This window comes from Rutilus rutilus, assembly GCF_951802725.1.
Source record: "Rutilus rutilus genome assembly, chromosome: 25".
Lineage (NCBI taxonomy): Eukaryota > Metazoa > Chordata > Actinopteri > Cypriniformes > Leuciscidae > Rutilus > Rutilus rutilus.
In genome coordinates, this window is record NC_140229.1 from 12480258 (window position 1) to 12503430 (window position 23173).

At 39.1% G+C, this 23173-nt stretch overlaps 2 protein-coding genes across 5 annotated transcripts; both read left to right on the plus strand.

The window, feature by feature from the left end:
• The first annotated feature begins 132 nt into the window (after nt 1–132).
• LOC311284998 (uncharacterized protein) lies at nt 133–3964 on the plus strand. 3 transcript variants are annotated; one of them, XM_084400369.1, is made up of 7 exons: nt 133–730; nt 982–1305; nt 1395–1652; nt 1804–1941; nt 2274–2309; nt 2429–2460; nt 3826–3964. In XM_084400369.1, the coding sequence occupies exons 1-7, from the start codon at nt 682–684 to the stop codon at nt 3955–3957; spliced, it is 969 nt and encodes a 322-aa protein (XP_084256495.1). In that variant the 5' UTR covers nt 133–681; the 3' UTR covers nt 3958–3964. The 3 variants fall into 3 exon arrangements, with proteins under 3 accessions (XP_084256495.1, XP_084256496.1, XP_084256497.1); XM_084400370.1 differs by lacking the exon at nt 2274–2309; XM_084400371.1 differs by lacking the exons at nt 2274–2309; nt 2429–2460 and having other exon boundaries at nt 3826–3938.
• An 8716-nt stretch (nt 3965–12680) lies between these two features.
• Nucleotides 12681–22015, plus strand: LOC311284999 (vacuolar protein sorting-associated protein 11 homolog). 2 transcript variants are annotated; one of them, XM_084400372.1, is made up of 6 exons: nt 12683–13341; nt 16807–16940; nt 20019–20221; nt 20365–20536; nt 20922–21144; nt 21248–22015. In XM_084400372.1, exons 2-6 carry the CDS (start codon nt 16891–16893, stop codon nt 21413–21415), a joined length of 816 nt encoding a protein of 271 aa, XP_084256498.1. In that variant the 5' UTR covers nt 12683–13341; nt 16807–16890; the 3' UTR covers nt 21416–22015. The 2 variants fall into 2 exon arrangements, with proteins under 2 accessions (XP_084256499.1, XP_084256498.1); XM_084400373.1 differs by lacking the exon at nt 16807–16940 and having other exon boundaries at nt 12681–13341.
• Nucleotides 22016–23173: the final 1158 nt, after the last annotated feature.

A 23173-nucleotide genomic window follows, 5' to 3' on the forward strand; every position in this document is an offset into this window, starting at 1 on the left:
GACTGGAAATGTGTCTTCAGAATAATCAAATCTACTCCTTTTCTACACCATTGCCAAATTATTTTACAGTTTACAATGAATTGGCCTTTTCTTGTTGAAGGGTAACATCTATGAGCTGAGCAGAGGATGACGGGTTTCTTTCTTGAGCTCACTTCCTCATTAATAGATATTTTCAATCACTTTACACACTAATAGCTGATCCAAACACAGTATAGTTTCTTAAGGGCATATACTGTTAAATAACAGAAAGTACAGTTATTTACTGTAAATATCCCATAAAAATAATACTGAATTAAACCAAATCAACACTAAACATTCAAAGTCATCTGGAGATTTAACAAAGCAGGATGACATCTTAACCATATATATATATATCCTCTAAATTTTTTACATTTGAATGATAAACTGAATCAGAGCAAGTTGTCCTTTATGAGTTATTGATCCGATATACTGTGTGAAATGTACATGAAACGTACATACTAGATAATCTGAATAGGAGCAGCCCTGCCTTCTTCCTTGTTCTAGCCACTTTTGTTTTCCTGTTTACAGTGGCTATTTTTTACTCAGATGTGACAGTTTCGAGTGCATTGAAGCGCATCATATAACGTACATACAGATTAGAATGGCTTTATTAGTGGTTATAAATGCTCATTTAGCTTAAATTCTAACTGCTGACTTACGATGCCTGGATGTTACATTTATGTCTGGCTGTTTCTGTTTGCTGTATTTGGTAAGTGTGTTTGATTATTTTTTCTTTTGCTGTGTCTGCTTGTTTTGTGCTATTAACGCACCAGTGTATATTATTCATTTGAAAATTCTCCCTGTAAAGTAGTATACATGAGAGTATACAGTAGAGACCTGTTTTTTTTTTTTCTGGGTAAATTTGGATAAATTGTTGAATGCGCTTCTTTCACAATGTCTTTCAGTCAAATGTTTAAATCTGTTTATGGATTGTAATGATTATACATGTTGATTTAACAGCAGAAGAAATTCTTGAAGTGAAGACTGGCTTATATAGTCGCGTCGAACTCACTGGAATGTCACTTCATCAGAAAGAGACTGTTGAGTCAGTGTTATGGACCAAAATAAACCTAAATAGAACGCAATTATGTATTCAATATGTAAACAATGGTACCAATGGTTCCAAATGCTACAGTGACTGCTGTAGAAAGGCTCATTTTTATTTTAACAACAACACCCTCATTCTGGAGAACGTGACCGCACAGGATGAAGGAGTCTTCATGGAAACTATAGTTAGAAGAAACGGAACTATAACATACCAAAACTTTACATTAATTATTCAATGTAAGTCAAGACATTTCAGAATCTTAATTATTCATCTGTAATTCATATTTTTTTATCTGTGTTTGCTCATTAACACCTTTTATTTCAAGACCCACCAAATGCAACAGAAATTGTGGTCTCACAGACCTCCAGCACATCTCTGACTCTCAAATGTGAAGTGAGCGGGTCATTTCTGCAGCTGATGTGGAAGAGAGAAAGAGTCCCCATTCTAGAGAAACACAGACACTCATTCAGTGACAGAAACCGAACTCTACACATCAGCAACATAACCAGCTCAGATTACGGGACGTACAGCTGTATTGTTTCAAATGCATATGGAGAATCAGAACAGCACATAAATATTACCGGTGAGCAGTTGATCATCCATTGTGCACCTTATTTAAATCCTCTCCTTATGTCAGATTGTAATATTATATTCACGACCAGAAAATAAACCAGCACATTTGTGAAAAGAAAGCAGCATTGCATAATCATGTCATTTTCTGTTTTTCTTTTAAGATAAAAACTCAACTGTTAACCAAGAAAATGGTTATAGTGGTAAAACTCAGACTGGTCAGATTCTGCTTTCAGGTGGATTTACACTCATGGGTGTTTTTGGATTGTTCATGTTCTACGGCCTTTACAAATACCATCACAGTAAGACTTTCACCCAAATACATGAACAATGTTCATACATGTTGCCTCAGCAAAATAATAACTGCATGTTTATGAAACCCACAGCATTCATGATTTAGGTTTACTGTGTGACTCAGATCATGAATGTGAATACCACGTAGCCTAATCTCAGCAAATGTTCTCAAAAACATCAGAGAGGAAGAAAAGGAGAATGAATCACAGACACATTTTCTGCTTTAAAAAAACTGCCCTACTTTGCAAGCCACATAAAACCTGAAATACAATTACAGCAACTACTGTTTTTACATTATTCTATTTTGTACAGAATATTTTATTGTAATTACATTTTTTAGTGCAAAGAGTTGAAAATGGCAGAACTACAGATGAAGGTAGTGTGTGTGTGTGTGTGTGTGTGTGTGTGTGTGTGTGTGTGTGTGTGTGTATATATTGTATATTATTATACAACCAATTGCATTGTCATATAATATCTATGAAATATACTTTACAGGGGATGCAGATAATGTCCTTGGAATTTACCAGGTAATGGGCAATCAAAAAAATTAGATCTATTAAACAGACGTAATAATAATTTCAGTAGATATGTAGGCTACATGGACGATAAAATTATTTATATTTTCCTTATCCCTTTGAATATATATATATATATATATATATATATATATATATATATATTTTTTAAGAGACTTTTATTCCAAATTATAGTATGGGCTGTTGAATGCTTGATTCTGATTGGTTGACAACGTTCTAAGGCGTGCAATTATTTTCAGGGAAACGCGCGGCTAAAGTAGTTCCAGGCAGGACTTGACCGCATTTAGAAAAATAATGCTCACCCACCCGAGGAGGTGTAACGACCACTCGCGCTTAGCATTAGGCCATATGTTAATGCAGGTTAACAAATTAAGCTTTTAGCAGCTATACACATTTACAATTTTACAGTCTAATCTTGCACCCACGTGCATGTCCATTTTTTATTTATTTTTTATTATCTACTAAAAATGGGACAAATATGTCCAACCCAAAAAGTAAACAAATTCTATGCATGGCTAATGCAAAGACAAGCTTCCCAACCCAATAGCAAACTGGTAGTAGCAAACTCTGTCATATTTCTGATAGCTGTTTTACCACATAGTCTGTCATGTTATATTTTATACAATCCACCTTTAGGCTACTTTAATACGTGAAGTCGGATCTTATCAATATTTTTTTGTCTTGTGTGACACTTCAACATTTACTTTTTTGCTTAAAGTCCACATGAATTCAAAATTGACCATATTTACTTTGTTTGCCTAAATTGTTAGTTTTGTGGTGAACAATTCATCCGTGCAAGTCAATCCACACAAAAATTTTTTTTGGCTTTGTAATCTTTAATCAAAATCTGAAAATGCCCCTCCCCTCTGCATTGGAGGACCTTCCCTGATGACGTATGTTTGACGGCTTGGTTTGGGAAACGCTTAACCACTCCCCTCAAACCGTTAGTCTGTAATGAGCGAGAGATGGAGAGGAGGAGCGCTAGAGTAAAACCCTGCCCTCTGTTCAATATTCCTTTTCACTGGGAAATAAGTCACAGCACTGGAGAAAAGTCGTTTGCAACTTCCGGTTCACGCGGACTTTAATTTTCCCGCTGCACTGGAAGTTGCGTGGCCACTGACGCTAAATTCTGAAGCAATCATGTCATTTTATGGGGTCTTTAGTTCATGAAAAACTCCTCCAGACTGAGGAATGCTATAAATGATAAATTTAGGCCTTTTATATGTTTATTGTTTTTTTTTTTTTTTTTTTTTTTTTTTTTTTAACAGCACCTGTTATTATTTTTATGATAATGTTTTTACTAATACCTGTTTACTACTATTCTCTTGGTTTACTCCGGCCACTCTTGTCTCACAGGAAGTAACTTACATTGAAGAAGTGACTCCTTTGCCGTACGTCTACACAGACTTCAGGCCTCTGCTACAGCGCAACACAACATACTCTGAGGTTGGACTCACATCATGCAGTGCAGAAACAGTTGTTCAGTGATGATGAAGACCACAGCATGTCCTGAGGCTGGAGATGAATAACACAGCTAATATAAGAGACTACAAAACATGTTGGAGTTTAAACAGTGAATACTAATACACTTTCATATTCATGAATCTGGTGCTGCGCAAAATACAAAGTCAGAGAGTCAGACGAGCAAGGGAAAAAATACGTTTGCATCCTGATCAACCACCAGATGGCAGCAAAAACAGCTGAAAACATAGCAGTTCGATCATGTACAACCTTGATTGTTTCTGATCCTTAAAAACACACAGAGCAAGAATTTCTCCAAATGGCCAGTGCGTCTTCGGAAAAATCGCTTCAATTACATTCAATAAGCATCATTCTGAAAACAGAAGAAACGTGTTTCCTTTCTTGCACTTGTCACTGGATAATGTACAGCATGAACACATTATAAAGACTTGATGAATACATAAAAGGACTTAATTGAAAACTCCAGTGCCTTTGCAATAATGTCAAGGATACAGTATTTGAAGTGACACACTGTGAGAGGTCGTAAGTTTCCATCCTACCCATTAGTAGGTTAGTATATATATATATATATATATATATATATATATATTCTGTTTTCTGTTTTCAGGATGATGCTTAATTATTGAATGTAATTGAAACGATTATTCCGAAGACGCACTGGCCATCTGGAGAAATTCTTGCACTATGTCATACATAGTGATTAGATAGATAAATCATGACTTTGAGAGCTATTCCCTTGTGAAAAAGAAGTGTACTTAATTGTATTGAAAGCGTACTTTTTGTGTGCTTAAAATGATAAAAGTATACTTTTTAAAAAGTGCACTTGCAGATAATAATATAATAAAAATTAAAGACCACTTAAGTACTTAAATGGAATACACTTTAATCACAATATTTCTTAACACACTTAAGTGCACTTTTTACAAATGCACTTTGTAATAATATCTAATTAAGCTTAACTTAAAGTAAGTACACTTTCATGACAATATTTCTAAACACACTTAAGTGTACTTTTTAAAAATGCACTTTGTAATAATGTCTAATTAAGTTTTACTTGAAGAAAGTACACTTTCTTCACAATATTTCTAAACACACTTAAGTGTGCTTTTTAAAAATGCACTTTGTAATAATGTCTAATTCAGTTTTATTTGAAGAAAGTACACTTTCATCACAATATTTCTAAACACACTTGAATGTACTTTTTAAAAATGCACTTTGTAATAATGTCTAATTCAGTTTTATTTGAAGAAAGTACACTTTCATCACAATATTTCTAAAAACACTTAAGTGTGCTTTTTAAAAATACACATTATAATAATGTCTAATTAATTTTATTTAAAGAAAGTACACTTTCATGATAATATTTCTAAACACACTTAAGTGCATGTTTTAAAAAAATTCACTTTTTGTCTACTTAAGTTTTACTTAAACATTTAAAATAATTATGATTTTATAGTGTTTTAAAGTTATTAAAGTTAAAGTTATAAGTTATTAAAGAAAATTTATTTTGATGTATTGACTAATATACTAAATAAAATAAGAACTTTAATGGAAAACATGGAAAATAATTGATTTTAATTTCAACTCAGGTGTGTTATTATTTGTTAATGTTACAAAAATTATTTGTTAATGTGTTAAATGTGTTTAGTCTATAATATATACTTGTGCATTAATGCACTTGAAATGCATTTTTCCAAAACATTTGCTTGTACATTATAATCAAGTACAACATATTGTTGACATTTTTGTCCGTTTTATACATAATATTTGACAATAAAATGCAATTTATGAGAGGAGTCTTAGCATAATAGTAATGTGTTGTACTTTACAACTGTGAACAGAATACTTTCAATATCATTATGTTTTTCTAAGTCAATTAAACACATTTAATTGTAATCAGACTACACTACACTGAACAAATACTGAACAAAAAGATTGATTTTTAGTTAGGTGAAAGAGTCAAGTTTTGTGAATTTAGGCTACAGAGTATCTTGCAGGTTTTTTTTCTTTCAAAATTCTTTTAATAATTCTTTATTATGAAAATACCATATGAAAAGTTAATGCAGGATTTAAAATTGTTCCCAGGATTTAAAATTGTTTTGCAAGACATAAGGGCACAAATTTAGTAGAAACGTGACAGTTTCCTTGACCGTGTTGAAAAAGCTGTTTTTTCACCCTCGCGTCATATGACGTCACCTGAGGGAGTCGTTTGCCGGCTCTGCGTTCGCTCAGTGCGGAGTAGGTTGGTATTCAGTTGGAGCGATCATGATTCAGTGTGTTTTTGGTGCTTATTGTATTTAAATTAATCATCGTCGTGGTAAATGATTGTGAATTATGGCCTGTCAGGACACCGAGTCCACAGGTATCCGAATAAGAAAAAGGACGGCGCGATCTTCCGTGCCTGTAATGAACTGCGTTTTGTGCAGGGTAAGAGACGGGACTTCACTTCTGCTTTGAATAACGCGGTAGTGTGTAGCATTAACTACAACGTTAGACCGGATGATTATAATCCCGGCGATATGTGCACACTGTCCCGGCTCCTTCATCGGGTCGCCCGGTGACGGTCCGCCGTCAGCATGTGGTTCGGCCGCCAGCGGGAAATATGACGCTCACGGATCCGTCAGAGACCACTTATTGTACATCTGTTTTACAAAATGTGCCTTGTCTTAATTTAATTCATTAACATATCCTACATAAACTTGTAATGTAATGCATTTATGTGTTTGTTATTAGTCTGCAGCCGACACTTATTATTATTATTATTATTATATATTATGTTCTATAATTAATTTTCAATCTGTACAAACCGACTTTAATGTTTGTGTTGGCTGTTTCTACATATAAAGTTTTTATACAGTAAAATACATTTTCTTACAAAAATCGACTCCAGATGCCTAAATAGCGTTTTATAAGTATATGTTTATGTTTAAATTAGTTCCTACATTATTTTTCTATACATTGGCTTACTGGGTACTCTAACCTGCAACATGCCCTTTAAGGTTTGGAAATCGTAACCTTAAGAGTAACGCGGACAAAAATGAGACGACATGGCTTAATTTATGGAACCAGCTGAAGATCATTATGTGCCAAGAATAATTTTTAGGGATAGGGAGAACCCTTTGGACCATCTTTGCGATTAAAAAGTGTTGCAAGAGTACAGATTTGATCGACGCGCAATATTTGACATCGCTAATGTGATGTGATTTAAATGATTATTGCAGTAAGCTCCACTAGGAGGCACTACTGGCTTTTGTATTCTTTAGCTCTGCTTGTTTACAGCAGACGATCTGCTCTTCGGCAGTTGTAATATTGTTGATAAATACTAGATCCACACTGTTCTCTGTTCTTCTAAAAATCCTGTTAATAAATCGTTGAAGACTACTTCCATGAATCTGTGAATTCATGACATGGTGTCAGAAGTGGGATCTTTCGCCCTGTGAACAAGATTGAAGCAACAAGATGGCTAAGTTTCAGTCTCCTGAATCGTTTGACTTCACCCAGCCTTCGGCGTGGCCGACCTGGAGACAGCGTTTTTCTCGCTTTCGGATAGCAACAAAGCTAAACCAAGAAGACGACGATATACAAGTGAATACGCTGTTATACGCAATGGGGAAAGAGTCGGAACCTATCTTTAGCACCTTTATATTTCCGGATGATGTGCAGCACTATTATGAAGAGGTTTTGAAAAAGTTTGACGAACATTTTGTACCAAAGCGGAATACGATACATGAACGTGCCTGTTTCCATAGACGCTCACAGCTCCATGGGGAGAGCATGGAAGCGTTTGTCAGAGAACTATATAAGCTTGCAGAGCACTGCGATTTTGGAGCAACTAAAGACGAACAGATAAGAGATCGCATTGTTATAGGCATCGCAGATGGAGAAGTGTCGCAAAAGTTACAACTCGAACCGGATTTGACATTGGAGAAGGCAATCAGTATTGCGCGACAGTCGGAGCTTATTAAAGTACAAAACGCCAGCGCCAGAGCAACAAATGTTGAGGTGGGTGCCGTTAATGCACGCAAGTACAAGCAGTCTAGGCAGTACGACAAAAGGAATGCCAAAAACAAAGATGAACAATACAAGCACGTAACACATCAAGCAAGGAAAATGTGCACAAGATGTGGGAGACAGCATGATTACGGTGCATGTCCAGCTACAGGTAAACGCTGCCGCAAATGCAATAAAATGGGACATTTTGAAGCACAGTGCAAAACTAAGAATGTGAATGCAATTAAAACTACTGACGGTGACAGTGATGAGGGCAGTGCATGGTTTCTCAGGGCTGTTGCTGATGGCAGTGAATGTGATGAGGACAAATGGTATGAAGACCTACAAATCAATGGCACAACTGTTACGATCCGGATTGATACAGGCGCAGATGTAACGGTGATTCCCGAGGAAACATATTCATCCCTGCAACAGCACCCTCTCCTGGTGATGACAAAATCAACCTTCACAAGTCCAGGTGGAAAGCTCGTGTGTAAAGGCAAGTTTATGACACACTGTGAAAAACATGGAGAGACTTTTCCATTTTGGATTTATGTTATGTCAGGCCCCTTCACAACAAACTTACTTGGACGGAAAACTGCAATTAAAATGGGACTAGTGCGCCGAGTAAATGGACTTGAGTCATACGATGATGTATTTGGGAACATTGGACTGTTAAACTGTGAGCCAGTCAAAATAGAGCTTAGGCCGGACGCCAAGCCATATAGCATTGTAACCCCACGGCGCATCCCATTTCCAATCCTACCTCACATGGAGGAGGAACTGAAGCGAATGCAGTCTCTTGGCATCATAGAAGAAGTAAAGGAAGCCACAGACTGGTGTGCTCCTATGGTGCCAGTGATTAAAAAGAACAAGAAACCTCGGATCTGTGTGGATCTTACCAAATTGAATAAAGCTGTGAAACGAGAAAGGTTCATCCTGCCCACGCTAGAGGATATTGCTCCAAAACTGTCAGGCGCAACAGTGTTCTCCACAGTGGACGCATCAAGTGGGTTTTGGCAGATCCCACTTGATGAGAGCAGCAGGAAACTTACAACCTTTATTACTCCAGTGGGCCGCTTCTGTTTCCGTCGCCTTCCTTTCGGCATTACATCTGCACCGGAAATATTTCAGCAGAAAATGAGCTCACTTCTGAGAGATCACACCGGCACAGAAGTTGTCATGGATGACATTCTGATCTTTGGCTATGACAAGGAAGACCACGACCGGAACCTACAAGCTGTGATGAAAACAATTAAAGCTTCAGGACTGAAACTAAACAAGGACAAATGTCAATTCAGGAAACCTGAGATACACTATTTTGGACACATCATTGGGAAGAATGGCATTAAACCGGACACTGAGAAAGTCAGAGCCATTGCGGAACTTCCCAGCCCAACGAATATAACGGAACTGCGTCAAAGGATTGGAATGATAAACTACTTGGGAAAATTCCTTCCTGATCTCTCCACTGTCATGCACCCTATAAACAGCCTATTGAAGAGCGACACAGTGTAGACATGGGGAGAAGCACAAGAGAAAGCCTTCAAAAAGGTAAAAGGTATGCTAACCTCAGCACCCGTACTGGCATATTATGACACAACAAAGCCAACAGTGGTAAGCGCAGATGCAAGTAGTTATGGCCTAGGGGGCGCACTCTACCAAGAACACAGTGACGGACTCCGACCAGTCGCCTTTTGTTCAAGGACACTGACAGAGACTGAGCGTAGGTACTCCCAGATAGAGAAGGAATGCCTTGCCAGTGTGTGGGCATGCGAGCGCTTCGGGAGGTACTTACAAGGTATGGACAGGTTTGTGCTTGAGACCGACCACAAACCTCTGGTTCCACTTATCAACAGCTACGACCTGGATAAAGCACCTGTTAGGTGTCAGAGGTTATTGATGCGTCTAATGAAGTTTAACGCAGAAGCTGTTCACGTACCAGGAAAACAGCTCGTTGTTGCTGACACCCTGTCTCGCAACCCTCTGCAGGGCGGTACTGTGTCAGACACAGAGCATGATGTCAAAGCTTATGTTCAGGCAGTAATTGGAACTAGACCAATCACCAAAGACAGACTTAATGCAATGAGAGAAGCTACAAGTAACGACAACATTCTTCAAACGGTAATTCGTTACACAAGTAATGGCTGGCCCTCAGATTTGGCCCGCCTGCCACACAACCTGCTTAAGTATCACGCCGCTAGAGCTCACCTGTCTGAAGTCAATGGACTCTTGCTGCATGATGACCGCATTGTTGTTCCTCTTTCAATGCAAAAGACTGTGCTGTCACAAATACATGCGGGTCATCAGGGACTCACGAAGTGCCGGAAAAGGGCTAACATTTCAGTGTGGTGGCCAGGTGTCGGGAGAGACATTGCTGAGCTTGTAAAAGCATGTGAGTTTTGCATCAAGAATAAACCAACCCAAAGAAAAGAGCCACTGATCACCACACCACTGCCAATAGGAGCTTGGCAGAAGATAGCCGCTGATTTATTTGAGCTTGAAGGTAAACCGTATTTGGTAGCAACAGACGATTACTCACGCTACATTGAGATTTCTCACTTACCGTCCACAAGCAGCAACCAAGTCATCACTCGCCTGAAGTGCATGTTCGCCAGGTGGGGGATCCCGTTTGAGCTGGTTACTGATAATGGCCCTCAGTTCGCTTCAGCGGAGTTTCGCCAGTTCAGCGAGGAGTACAACTTTGAGCACACGACGTCAAGCCCTCACTACCCCCAAGCGAATGGAGCTGCTGAGAGGAGTGTAGCCATTGCGAAGAGAATCCTTCGACAACCGGATCCACAATTAGCCTTGTTGAGTTACAGAGCCACGACTATCACCGCAACAGGCCAGAGCCCAGCTCGACTGATGATCGGACGAGAAATCAGAACCACAGTTCCTGTGTTGCCACAGCAGCTGAGCCCGACTGCAGTTGACCATCAGGCGGTAAGATTTAAGGACCAACAATCCAAAGCTGCCTACCGCTTCTTCTACAACAGGCGTCACTCAACCCGACCTCTGCCTACACTGCAGCCTGGCCAGAGGGTTAATGTCAAACTGGATGGGGAGAAGGGCTGGAAAACTCCGGCAAAAGTTATCGCGAAAGCTCAAGAGCCCAGGTCTTATCTAATTCAAACCGATCAAGGGACTGTTGCCCGCAGGAACAGGAGGCATTTGCAAGAAGTGCCTGAGCCAGTATCTGAAAGTGCTGGACAAGAGACTAATAATGACTGTGACTTTGCCACCCAAGGTGACACAGACATCCCTCTCACTGCTACCAGTTCACCTGTGTCCAGTGTTCCAACTATTTCCCCGAGTTCGGGCACCTCTCCAAAGAGAACCTTAACCGGGAGAGCTATTAGACCACCTGCCAGGTTTAAGGACTATGTTTAAGATGAAAAAATGTCCTTTACTGGCCGTGTATTGTGTTACAGTACTGACTTCTTGTTCAGGTATTGTTATGGAAGTTACAGTGACAGTTAAATTGCTAAAAGAAAAAAAAAAGTATCTTGTTCAAGACTTTGCTAATCTGAATATATTGACATACAGCCAAGATATAAAGGTACTTACAATATTTGGTATAAATGCTTAATTTGCTGTTAGAACAAAATTAATAGAAATGTAATACTACTAATTGGAATTTACTTAAGAGGGGAGATGTGATGTGATTTAAATGATTATTGCAGTAAGCTCCACTAGGAGGCACTACTGGCTTTTGTATTCTTTAGCTCTGCTTGTTTACAGCAGACGATCTGCTCTTCGGCAGTTGTAATATTGTTGATAAATACTAGATCCACACTGTTCTCTGTTCTTCTAAAAATCCTGTTAATAAATCGTTGAAGACTACTTCCATGAATCCGTGAATTCATGACAGCTAACAAACAGTGACCTTGACCATGTCACACATCGCAACCACTCTTTACCTGTGGTGTTACAACTGCTTATAGCACTGCGTTTTTTTGCAACTGGGAGTTTTCAGACGGTAGTGGGAGATGTTTTCCACGTGCATAAATCGTCTGTCAGCAGAGTGGTTCACCGGGTTGCGGGGGCTCTTTCCCGTCATTTAAACGCAACGGTCAAATTCCCGCAGTTACATTGGGATTTAGTTTGCTTTTCAAAATTGGTTTTCTTTTACCATATGCGTCAAGAAGAATGCATTTATTTATTTATTTATTTATTTATTGATTTTTTGTCCATTCCGATATCCTAGCCTACTTTTTTTGATGAAACCAGAAACTGCGAAATTGCTAGTGTTAGTGTTTTGCGTATCTATGGCAACAACAGACTTTTATAACGTGAATCCAGGATCGCTGTCATGAAACACTTAAATGTTTCCCTTAAACCGTTTAAGAGATTATATGCAACACCCTTAAGGTATTCTCTTAGGTAAGGGGAAATCGCCCCTTAAAGGGTTAGTTCAGGATTTTAGACATGAATCTCTATAGCTTCCCCATAAGCAGTGTGGTGCATTGACCATGACTTACCCCCGACAGCGTCCTGTGAGCCGAGCTCCGGTCCAGTTTTGGTCAAGATGAAATTAGTCCGGCAAGTTTGCTGGGGTCAGGGCAATAAAGCTTTTTTCTTCTCAAATCAATATGTGTTCAAAAGAGTGATATATTTGCGTCACTAAAACGTTGTCTATGGAGAGGTCAGACCTCGTAATGGCTTGGCACTATTTTCTCCCCTGTCATAACACTGCGCGCTGCCGCTATCTACAGCCAGTTGCGAGCTGCGCAGGCGCACACACCACTTTTTCAGTTCGGCAGTGTTTACAGCAGTGTTTACGTGCTCAGAACAGCTACACGAACGAGCTAACATAGCTACTCACCAAGAGCGATCAGTTTGTACAAGCTTTGTAGAAAATGGTGCGGACTTGTGACTATCCGGACTGTACAAACAAAGATGTGGCGCTTTCTCCTCACACATTTCAAAGATTTCTTGTGGCAGATGTTGCTCTGAGGCGACTTTGGCTCATTTGCTCTGGGCTTCAATGTGAACTCCAAACTGGCGAAGATAAAGAAGCTATCCTTTTGATATCCCAAAAGATATCCTTTTGGCTGTGTGTCGAAGTCAATGTTGTCATCGTCGCTGCTGTAGTCAGACATGTTATCGTTCTCTTTACGTGCTGTAAACAAAGTGACACGTGCGCGCGCGGCTCTCAGCTGGCTGTAGGTAGCGGCAGCGCGCAGTGATATGACGGGGAAGAAAATAGTGCCAAACCATTACGAGGTCTGACCTCTCCATAGACAGCGGTTTTGTGCTGCAAATATATCACTCTTTTGAACACATATTGATTTGAGAAGAAAAAAGCTTTATTGCCCTGACCCCAGCAAACTTGCCGGACTAATTTCATCTTGACCAAAACTGGACCGGAGCTCGGCTCACAGGACGCTGTCGGGGGTAAGTCATGGTCAATGCACCACACTGCTTATGGGGAAGCTATAGAGATTCATGTCTAAAATCCTGAACTAACCCTTTAAGTATCATACTTAAAGGGATAGTTCACCCAAAAATGAAAATTCTGTCATCGTTTTCTCTCCCTTAAGTTGTTCCAAACCTGTATGACTTTCTTTCTTCTGCTGAACACAAAAGAAGATATTTTGAAGTAAGTCGGTAACCAAACGACTGGACCCCAATGACTTCCATAGTAGGAAAAAAAAATACTATGGAAGTTCCATTTAAGCTTTCTGTTCACTGACAAAGAATCCATGCCTCCGGCCCTCCGCTGTTGAATCTGTGTTCATTATTTACATTGGTTGTCAAGGAAACGGGAGGTTTTCTAACGTTATGATTAGTACTCCTGCTTCTTTGCCAGTTTAAAAAAGTAAGAGTTTGTAAGGACATTTTGCGTCAAATGTGCATACAACAAAGTTGGAAACAATGTCTGTAGTACTTATACGATTTTATTACATGACCTCAGCAAAAAAAAACGTACACAGCTGTGAGGTAAGTATTAAATTCGTAATTTCGAGGTCCGGCCCACCGCCTATTAATGTAAGCTATCCCATAACCGCAGTAACAGTTTGCTAACGTTATGTATTTGGTCTAAATTGAGTCAAGACTCGAAATGGGCTTTTTAAATCGCATATTTTCAGAGATATATGAACACCTAACGTGGCAAATGACCGATTTATTAATTCATTATTATCACTAAATAGGCCTATGTCACGAAAAAATTGAAGACCGTAAGTACGTATTTTAGTAGGGATACGGCTCTTCCGGTTAGCTTTTTACAATGGCGGAGTCCGATAGATACCGCTGGACCAAATCTCTCCGCAACCTGCCTGAAGTCACATATGACGATGTGGTTCGGATGGTAAATGAAAACTCTCAAGTGGAAAAGCGTGAAAGCTGAGGTATGGCTGTCTACGTCCTGACGCAGAGCAACCCGGTACACTACAACAACTGCGGCCGGGGCCGTTTGCCAGTAAGGTAAACGTTTCTATGGTAACAGCGAGTTGGACCAATCAGCAGACGTTGCTGCTACGCTTAGGATTGTGGGTAGTGTAGTTGTTTTTCATAAGATCGCGGATAAAACCATAGATATCATATATAAACGCTAGATGTCTTATGGCGCAGTCACTTCCGGCATCATCGTTCGGCCATCTTGTCACAGTGCTCTGTGCATTAAGGTGAATGATCAGCACGCACACAAATCCTCTTATCTCGCTGAACTCTTGACGGATTTACAAACGGTTTGGTTTCTTACAAACGTTATTAACGTGGCTATAATTCCGAATGCTTGAACATGTATGTTATAATTTTTCATATGTATGCAGTGTATGTATGCAGTGTCATAACTGCATCTCTGACGTTTATAACAAACCAAACCGTTTGAAAATCGGTAGAAAAATGAGCAAGTTATGGTTATTTAAAAGTACATGCACCATTGAAGTAGTGAGCGAGTACACTGTGGCAAGATGGCCGCCACGTGCGGACGTCGACCTCCATTGGCCAGCAGTGCACACGAGACATCTAGCCTTTATATATGATATCTATGGATAAAACTAGCCTGGCAAGCCAGACGTACATCAAGATGTTTAGTCTGGCAACTCACCATAGACACGGTCAATCTGATGGGCGGGATAAACGGCTGTCTTTCAAATTCCCTCTGCACACAATAGGACAGCGCTTCAACCAACCAGAGCGTTTTCCCAACAGCGGAGCTTAGTTGATAGATTCAACTTTTAAATCTGGCCGACAAAACTACGAACACATCTTCCTTTTTTTAAGAGTGACTTAAGTGCCGTTCTTTGTTCTTTTCTCAAAGAAAAACTTAACTCCAACTCCTCCAGAGTTGCGGCCAAAGCCGATTCGAAAGACCGTTGTTCTCCATCCGCAGCAGCCATTCTTTGTTTTCAAAAACCTGAGCAAAAACCTTCGTTTCACAACCCCATAGCTTGTGGTCAGTCTACCTTGGATGGTTTAGCCTTATAAAAGATTATAAAAATTAAGGATAATTTTTTGGCTTCATATCTCGAGAAAAGATGACTTTACCCGTAGTGTAAGCAACTTACGCAATACGAGAGAACCTCTCGTAAGAGAACTATAGAGCAACAGGTGATTCATTGGTTGAATTACAGAAATGGAGCAAGCAGTAGGCTATTTGTGATTATTATCAGGGCGATGTATTGTGATGATTATCATATGGAAAAGCTGATAAAGACACAAAAGCTGTGTTTACATTGAAGTCTTCACTGTTACTTTTGTACATGTAAGTTTTGCACAGCTTTCTCTGTTGTGACCGAGATTGTTATTCCCACGTTAAATCTGAGGTAGTAGACATATATTTCTCTCGGTTGTTTAGTTTTCTTAACTTTATATTGCGCGCTGTGCTGCAGAACTGGGGATTCCCTCAATACCTCACTCTCCAGGATTCCCCTGCGGTCTCAGGACACTCAAAGTGACACAATGGATGAAATACAGTGAAGACCAAACTCCCACCTTATTGGGGATGTAGGCTATATTAATAGGCATAGGCTACAGGCAAGCAGATGGACCAGAATATGAACGTAACGCGCAAAGTTTCACGCGATTCCCAGTGAAGTACTGGCATAAGTTTGCCTGACACTGGACATTCGCACATTTAGGGACCGTCTCTAAAGTTACATACGAGTCATTGGTACACACGTTTCTAACTTCAATAGCATTTGAAGAGAATGACTTTAGATTCTCCAGAGGTGAATCTCAAAGGATTTGACTCATCACCCCCCAAATTGAATGTTTACTTATAAAATTAGGAAAAAATATCTAATGATTTTTGCAACTAATGTATGTGCAGTACTCTCAGCACCATTTTAATAATTTTACAATATTTGACCAAATCCATTCCACAGAATCCTGCATATCCCCCCCCCCCCCCCCCCCCAACATTCAGCATGAAAAAAAAAAAAAAAATGATAAAAGGAAGCAGAATATATTGGCTGATATTACAAAATAGTCAAATTTATTTGTATAAATTTGGTTTGTATAGGATATTTAATTGTGCAAGCTCATTTTACTTATTTTTACATTTTGATGGTCATTGCCATTATTTAACACTTATTTAAAATGTAAAAACAATAGTTTAATAACACTATTAAATGCAATTTTTAAAATAAAATTTTCGTACTGTACATTGTAATATGATGTTTAAATTCACTTGTAGCATATACAATGACTAGTTTGACTTTTTTAGTGTTTGTTTATTGTTCATTTTCAATTAATTTAGATAACATGGAATTATAATATCAGCCATAACATCAAAATATTATTTGCATTGGCCAGAATCAGTGCATCCCTAGAAAAAAGTGTTCAGTTCTGACTGATTGTATGCTGTTGTGAAAGCATATAGCAAACTCTCTCTTTCTGTCTTTTGTGTGACAGAAGAAGAAGGTCCTGCAGGAGGCAGCACTGTCCCTTTTGAGGAGTGACAACACTGTGTTTGACAAGGCCCTGGTGCTCTGCCAGATGCACAACTTCAAGGAAGGAGTGCTGTATCTGTATGAAAAGGTCAAACTGTAAGCGATTTTTCACAAAGCAACTTTGTGTAAATGTTCGAGACTTCCTGAAAAGTTGCAATTCCTGTTTTCTCCATTGTCACCTTTTGTTCTGCAAATGGCTTTTGAAGCCCAAATTGCTTTCGGAGCCCCTTGGCTCAGACGTTGAATCGTTAGGTTGATTGGATTAGCTGTAGGGGAGACTTTCACCTTTTGTCTTTAATGGCTCTGGGATGGTTCCTGGCCAGTATCAGCATTTGAATAGTTACGCTGACTCAATTGGACTGGTAGCGCTCTCAGAGTCGGGTGTGTTTATACTTCATTTGCATGCTTTGTTCAACCTCAATGTAAATCCCTCCCCTTAAATGTATATAAAATTGCAAGGCAACTTTCTTTAGATTAGATTGTTGGATGACTGCAGCAACGCTCAGCGAAGTCCTCAATAAAGAATAACTTTTGCTTGAACGATATCCCAACATCTCCTGGTCTTGCTTCGATGAAGGAATAAAGTTTCCAACACCTCGTTCAAATTGCAAATTGCTGTGACCGTTCTTGCGTTAAAAATAAGGTGGATAGCTTTATGTGACAACAGACCAAAATTACAAACTGAACTCCTTTAATGACAAACTAGAGCTGCATGATTCTGGATAAATTGAGATTGATGATTTTTTTTGTTTGTTTTTTTCAAATAGAGATCACGATTCTTCCACGATTCTGCACAAAATAACCCCTCCAAAATAACATGCCATTTACTAGAGATTATGACAGAATGATTAAATAAGTTAATTGCTGCAGTCTATTTAAAGGCACACTGTGTAACAGTTGTGTTTTTGTCAAACAGCGACCCCTAGAGTCGCTGTAGAATACTTGCACTGTCGTAAATACCCCTCCACCCCTGGTAAGATCACTTCATTTCTTTACTTTTAATGATGATGATTGTGTGTTAAGTTCTGCGACTTACTTTCACTTTGATTTGCGATAGTTTGCACATTGGCTTGATGAATAGATGTTCAGCTTCTCATCTGCGGTGATGCGTGTTCCAGTAGCGTCGTCATATCTGCCTATAACATTACATAACGCCTATAACACGCTTTCACACGTTTATTTATTTATTTTTTTAGCATTTTTGGGAGGAGTACAATTCACATATGTGGTTTCAACAACCAGATGCATTTACACTTGTCCAGTTTCGTCTGGAATGCGGCACAGACCTCCTCCTGAAGTGGTTTGAGCGATCGGATTCAAATCCGTCTCGAATGCGTTTCGGAGGGCATAGCTATCCGATCTGAGAAAACGCATGAAGTGGCCAGGTGTAAACAGCCCCCATGACAAAAATATACACACGAAAGCCGAAAACAAACGCTGGTTGGCCTCTCACGTCCAAATTTGAGGAAGTGGTGGGGGAAGTGACGTATGCCGTAAAGCAGTCGAATTTTGTAGTTCTTTTTGTGCTTGGGTTACTACCCGAACCCCGAAGTTACGTAGTGCCAGTAAAAGCGATACAGACCCCGTCAGGCTATGGCAGACATGTCATTCAACCTATTGTAAGTCGATGTACCATCACAAGGGTTTTGGAAATATATTATGAAGGTTGAAAAGCTACACAGTGTTCCTTTAAAAATGTTTAGTTAATTTGAATTAATAAAAAAAAATTAAATCGGTTGTGATTCAATGACTCACCCATAAAGACTTCACTTTTTGAATCGGCGTTTGTGAACAAAGGCCCTGTCCCAAATGGCACACTCCAGACTTGTGGACTTCCTCAGAGTCCACACTTTGGTGACGTCATGTAGTGCAGACCTATAGGGCCCTTGAGTCCACGAGGGCGCATTGAGAGGTATTTTTGGGACAGACTCGATTGTCACGCCGGAAATAACGGTCTGGTTGTTGTTAGACAGGAGAAATCACACATTTTTGTGCTCCGACGTCTTATCTCCATGTCAACTACACAGCCTAATTTTACAGTTCTATATTTTGATATTATGCATGCCACCTGGGCATTAGACAATAGATACATCATGCTTATTTAAATGAGGTATACAGTTGTACATAATAATACATAATGTTCCATTTGAACTAAGATTACAATTTTAACACATAATGAAAATGTGCATGAGTTTCAGATGAATTTACAAGTTTCAATATTCATACTGTTTATATATGACTCAGTAAAGCCCTGACATTCAGTTCTATTTATTTAATGAATCATAATGCGATCGTATTATTCAACGCGCTATTATTATGTTTGAGACATCAACCACTGCTCGATGACCATAATATTTGTATAAACTGTAGGTCACAACTGGTAAAATGTACATCTAGGTCATAAAAAACGTAATATTTTCTTCTCAGCAATGTCAACAATTGTCCGTGAGCGAAATCTCCTCCCATCCGTTGTCTCATTGGCCTTTCGCAAGGATTCCTGGGTAGTTAAAGTGTGTGGAGCCTGCATCTATGCGGGCTTCGCGGAAGACCGCTTCAAGGGTACAAAGGGGCGCGGCTGAGCACACTTCAGAGCGTTAAAATGCTGAATGGGACGGCCTACGGACTCGCAATTTAAGTCCACGAGACCTAAAGTCCTCATGAAGTGCGCCATTTGGGACAGGGCCAGTGTCTTGAATGAATCAATCAATGGCAAATAATTTTTCTAAGTCACTTGTCGCCACCTACAGGTATAACGGTGTAAACGAAACAATCTTTATTTGAAGCTTCAAGTTACTTTCAGAAGATGATGTGCTCTATTTGATCGCTAGTTCGCTACCGTAGACATCAGTGTCTATATCTGAACTCTAAACTTTTATCCCAGTCTGTGATAATTTGAATATTTGTAATGGACATTGTGATGTTGAAAGACTATGTAAAGTTGTTGTAGCCTGTACATTATAACTACTTTCTCTGGGTCAGCGGCAGCACCAACACAGATTTGAGGTTTAATAGACAAATAGTTATCATTTAGGAATAAGATCACATGGGTGTTTGAATCGAGATCGCAATCTTTTAACGATTAATTGTGCAGCTCTACTGCAAACTTACATTACATTTACTTTTAATCTAATAAAAGAACAGGATTAATAGTGACAGAACTGTTCATTTCTGCAGGTACCAACAGATCATGCATTACCACATGCAGAATGAAGAGTATGGGAAAGTTGTGGAGGCCTGTAAGCGCTACGGTGACAACGAGGTGTGTTTGTGGGAACAGGCGCTAGGCTATTTTGCACGTAAAGAAGAGAACTGCAAGGCCTACATTAGTGAAGTCCTGCAGCACATTGATGAAAATAACCTGATGCCTCCTCTTCTGGGTGAGTAATGTGTCTTAAAGGTCATGATGACAGAATGTTCTTGACCGACTCTTAACCTTTTGATGAACTCCAGATCATATAATTGTAGCGTTTGCAATATTGTTTGTCATTATTTAGACCTTATGTGAGTGTCTGTGTTGCAGTGGTGCAGACTTTGGCCCATAATTCCACAGCATCTCTGTCAGTCATAAAAGACTACCTGATAAATAAACTTGAGAGGGAGACCTCGCAGATTGAGGAAGACGAAAGGAAGATTCAACAGTATAGAGAGGAGACGACCCATCTACGTGCTGAGATAAAGGAACTCAAAACCTGGTGAGTGAAACGAGCTGTGCCGAATGACCAGCCGTGAGGTGTATTATTTTTATACGGTTATTTTGTCATTCAACATCAGACTCTTATAGCCACTTCCCCTCTGCGACAGTTGAGAGCATGAAGTGTTCAACATTCCACACTTCGTATTTCAGTTACTTAAATGCATCATCCGGGTATTTTAAGTGGACTTTTTCTTTGTAGAATTTTCAGTGTGAACACACTATTTATACTACAAAATGGCATAGAATAGAGCATAAGTACATGAATTTGGACGCACCTGTTGATTCATTAATTCCCGAATGGCATAACAAATTTATGCCACAATCGATCAGTCAGAATCAATTATCGGAGGATGCGGAGTAAGCTGCTCACATTGCTTTTTCAGTGCAAAGATCTTCCAGAAGACCAAGTGCAGCATGTGTAACAGCCCGCTAGAGCTGCCATCTGTGCACTTCCTGTGTGGCCACTCCTTCCACCAGCACTGTTTAGAGAGCTTCGCTGAGAGTGAGGCCGAGTGCCCCACCTGCACCCCTGAGAACAGGAAGGTGATGGACATGTTGCGTGCCCAAGATCAGAAACGAGACCTGCATGATCATTTCCACAGACAGGTGCTGATTTTTCCCCTGCAGTTTTGAATTGATCAAAAAACAATGCAAATGAAAGTTGGATAGAATGAAATGGTCTTTTTCTCTCTCTCTCTCTCTCTCTTAGTTGAAATGCTCTAATGATGGCTTCTCAGTCATCGCTGATTATTTTGGCCGTGGAGTGTTTAACAAACTCACTCTGATAACGGATCCTCCTGGAGGAAAGAGTGGAGCTGGGAATCTGGAGGCTGAATTCAACAGAGATCTGCTCATTAACACCAAGAGGAATGTTTGAGAGCTGGACTGGAGTACACTTTAAACGAATTGCTGATCTAGGGTATGATATCTGACTCTTGGTTTGCTCCAGAAACAGCTCTACACTTTAACATCCTTGGAACAAATCCAGATTACACTTTGCAACTCACAGCTCGTGCAGAATCTCTCCATTTGTGTAGTCTGCGAGATCAGATAAGCATAAAGAGGAAAATATCATAACCGCTGTGGTTGACAGTAAGATGCAAGAACTCGCAGTTCAGGACCGTGACCTTTACAAGCTTTTAAACCAGCTGCCACAGGCGCACTGTAGAAGACAACTTGCACAGCTTTATTTTGCATCCCTTGATAATTTATGTATAATATTTAATCAGTATTTCAGCCACTCATTACTGCAGATAAAGCAATTAATCAACAATAATCAAATGCCTGTGAAATAGTCGATTAATAAATGTAAAACATCATCAATGATTTTGTTGTATTTCCACATCTCAGATGTCTGAGATTTGTCATGAATTAATAAAAATGAAATATTTACACAGCATTTTACATTGCATGTGCCACAGCATGCGGATATATGTGTAAAATATGCACATCAAATAAACTAAGCAAATTTCCATTCATATAAGTGATATGTGAGAAGTGAGAAGCCACGTTAAACAGCTGAACCAGCAAAACAAGTAGCTAAGAACCACATCCTGTTCACAAGAGCTGATCCATGGCACATACAACTTCTGTATGTCTGAATTTATTCAACTCTGATTATTGCCAAAAACCAAATCACATTTTTGCAACTTCAACCTGTATCACCTGCAAAAGCACCATGGCTTGATTTGTCGAAACAGGCTAAACTTTCTAAACGCTGTCCCTTAGCTAGTGAAGAGTTCCCCTATCATCAGCATTGTTGATGGTTGATATATTTTTTAGTATGTTTATGAAACCAATGACCGTTTTCTGAAGCTCTGCTTAACTCAGTGCAATCTGATTCAAATCATGAATCTGAGCCATTTTCATGTCAGTGTTACAGAAAAAAACAAGCATAAAGAGAATAGGTCATTGAAATGGTAAATGTTATGTCCTCCTAGCTACCACAGTACATAATGCTTTTTAGTTTTTCTGTTCTTTTTCCCGCCACATCTCAGCAGACTGTGAAACATAATGGTGGCACAAAGTGTCTCTTATTCAGAAGAAACGTGCGAGTTTTTCAGGTTTATCAGTAATCTTTTAGGGCTAGTTTGTGCACTTTTACAGACATTGCTTCCAGTTTTTACCACCATTATCCAATCCACCTTTATTTATAAAGCAGCTTAAAAACAACACTGTTGACCAAAGTGCTGAACACAGTCTATAAATAAATAAATAATAAAACAAAAACAAACAAATAAATAACAATAAAAATAAATGCAACAGTAATACAAAACTGATACCTCAAACTGAGTTAAAAGCCAAAGAAAATAAATGAGTTTTAAGAGGGGATTTAAAAACAGGAAGAAACTCAGTCAGTCTGATTATGACTCATTATGTCTGCATCGGTTATTAATTAGACTGCACTATCTGTGAATATTGTGGAGTGGAAAAAGAAACAATTGTGCATTTATTTTATCATTGCATTTACTCAACATTATTTTGGAAGGATTTAGAAACCTATATTAACAGAAATGTGTCTAGTTGATGTTTTTCTTTTTTTCTTTCAGAGTGGGATTATGCAATGATTTATTTTATTAGGGAAATGCAATACACACAAAAAGAAGTGGACATGTCGCAAACCAAATTTCCTATA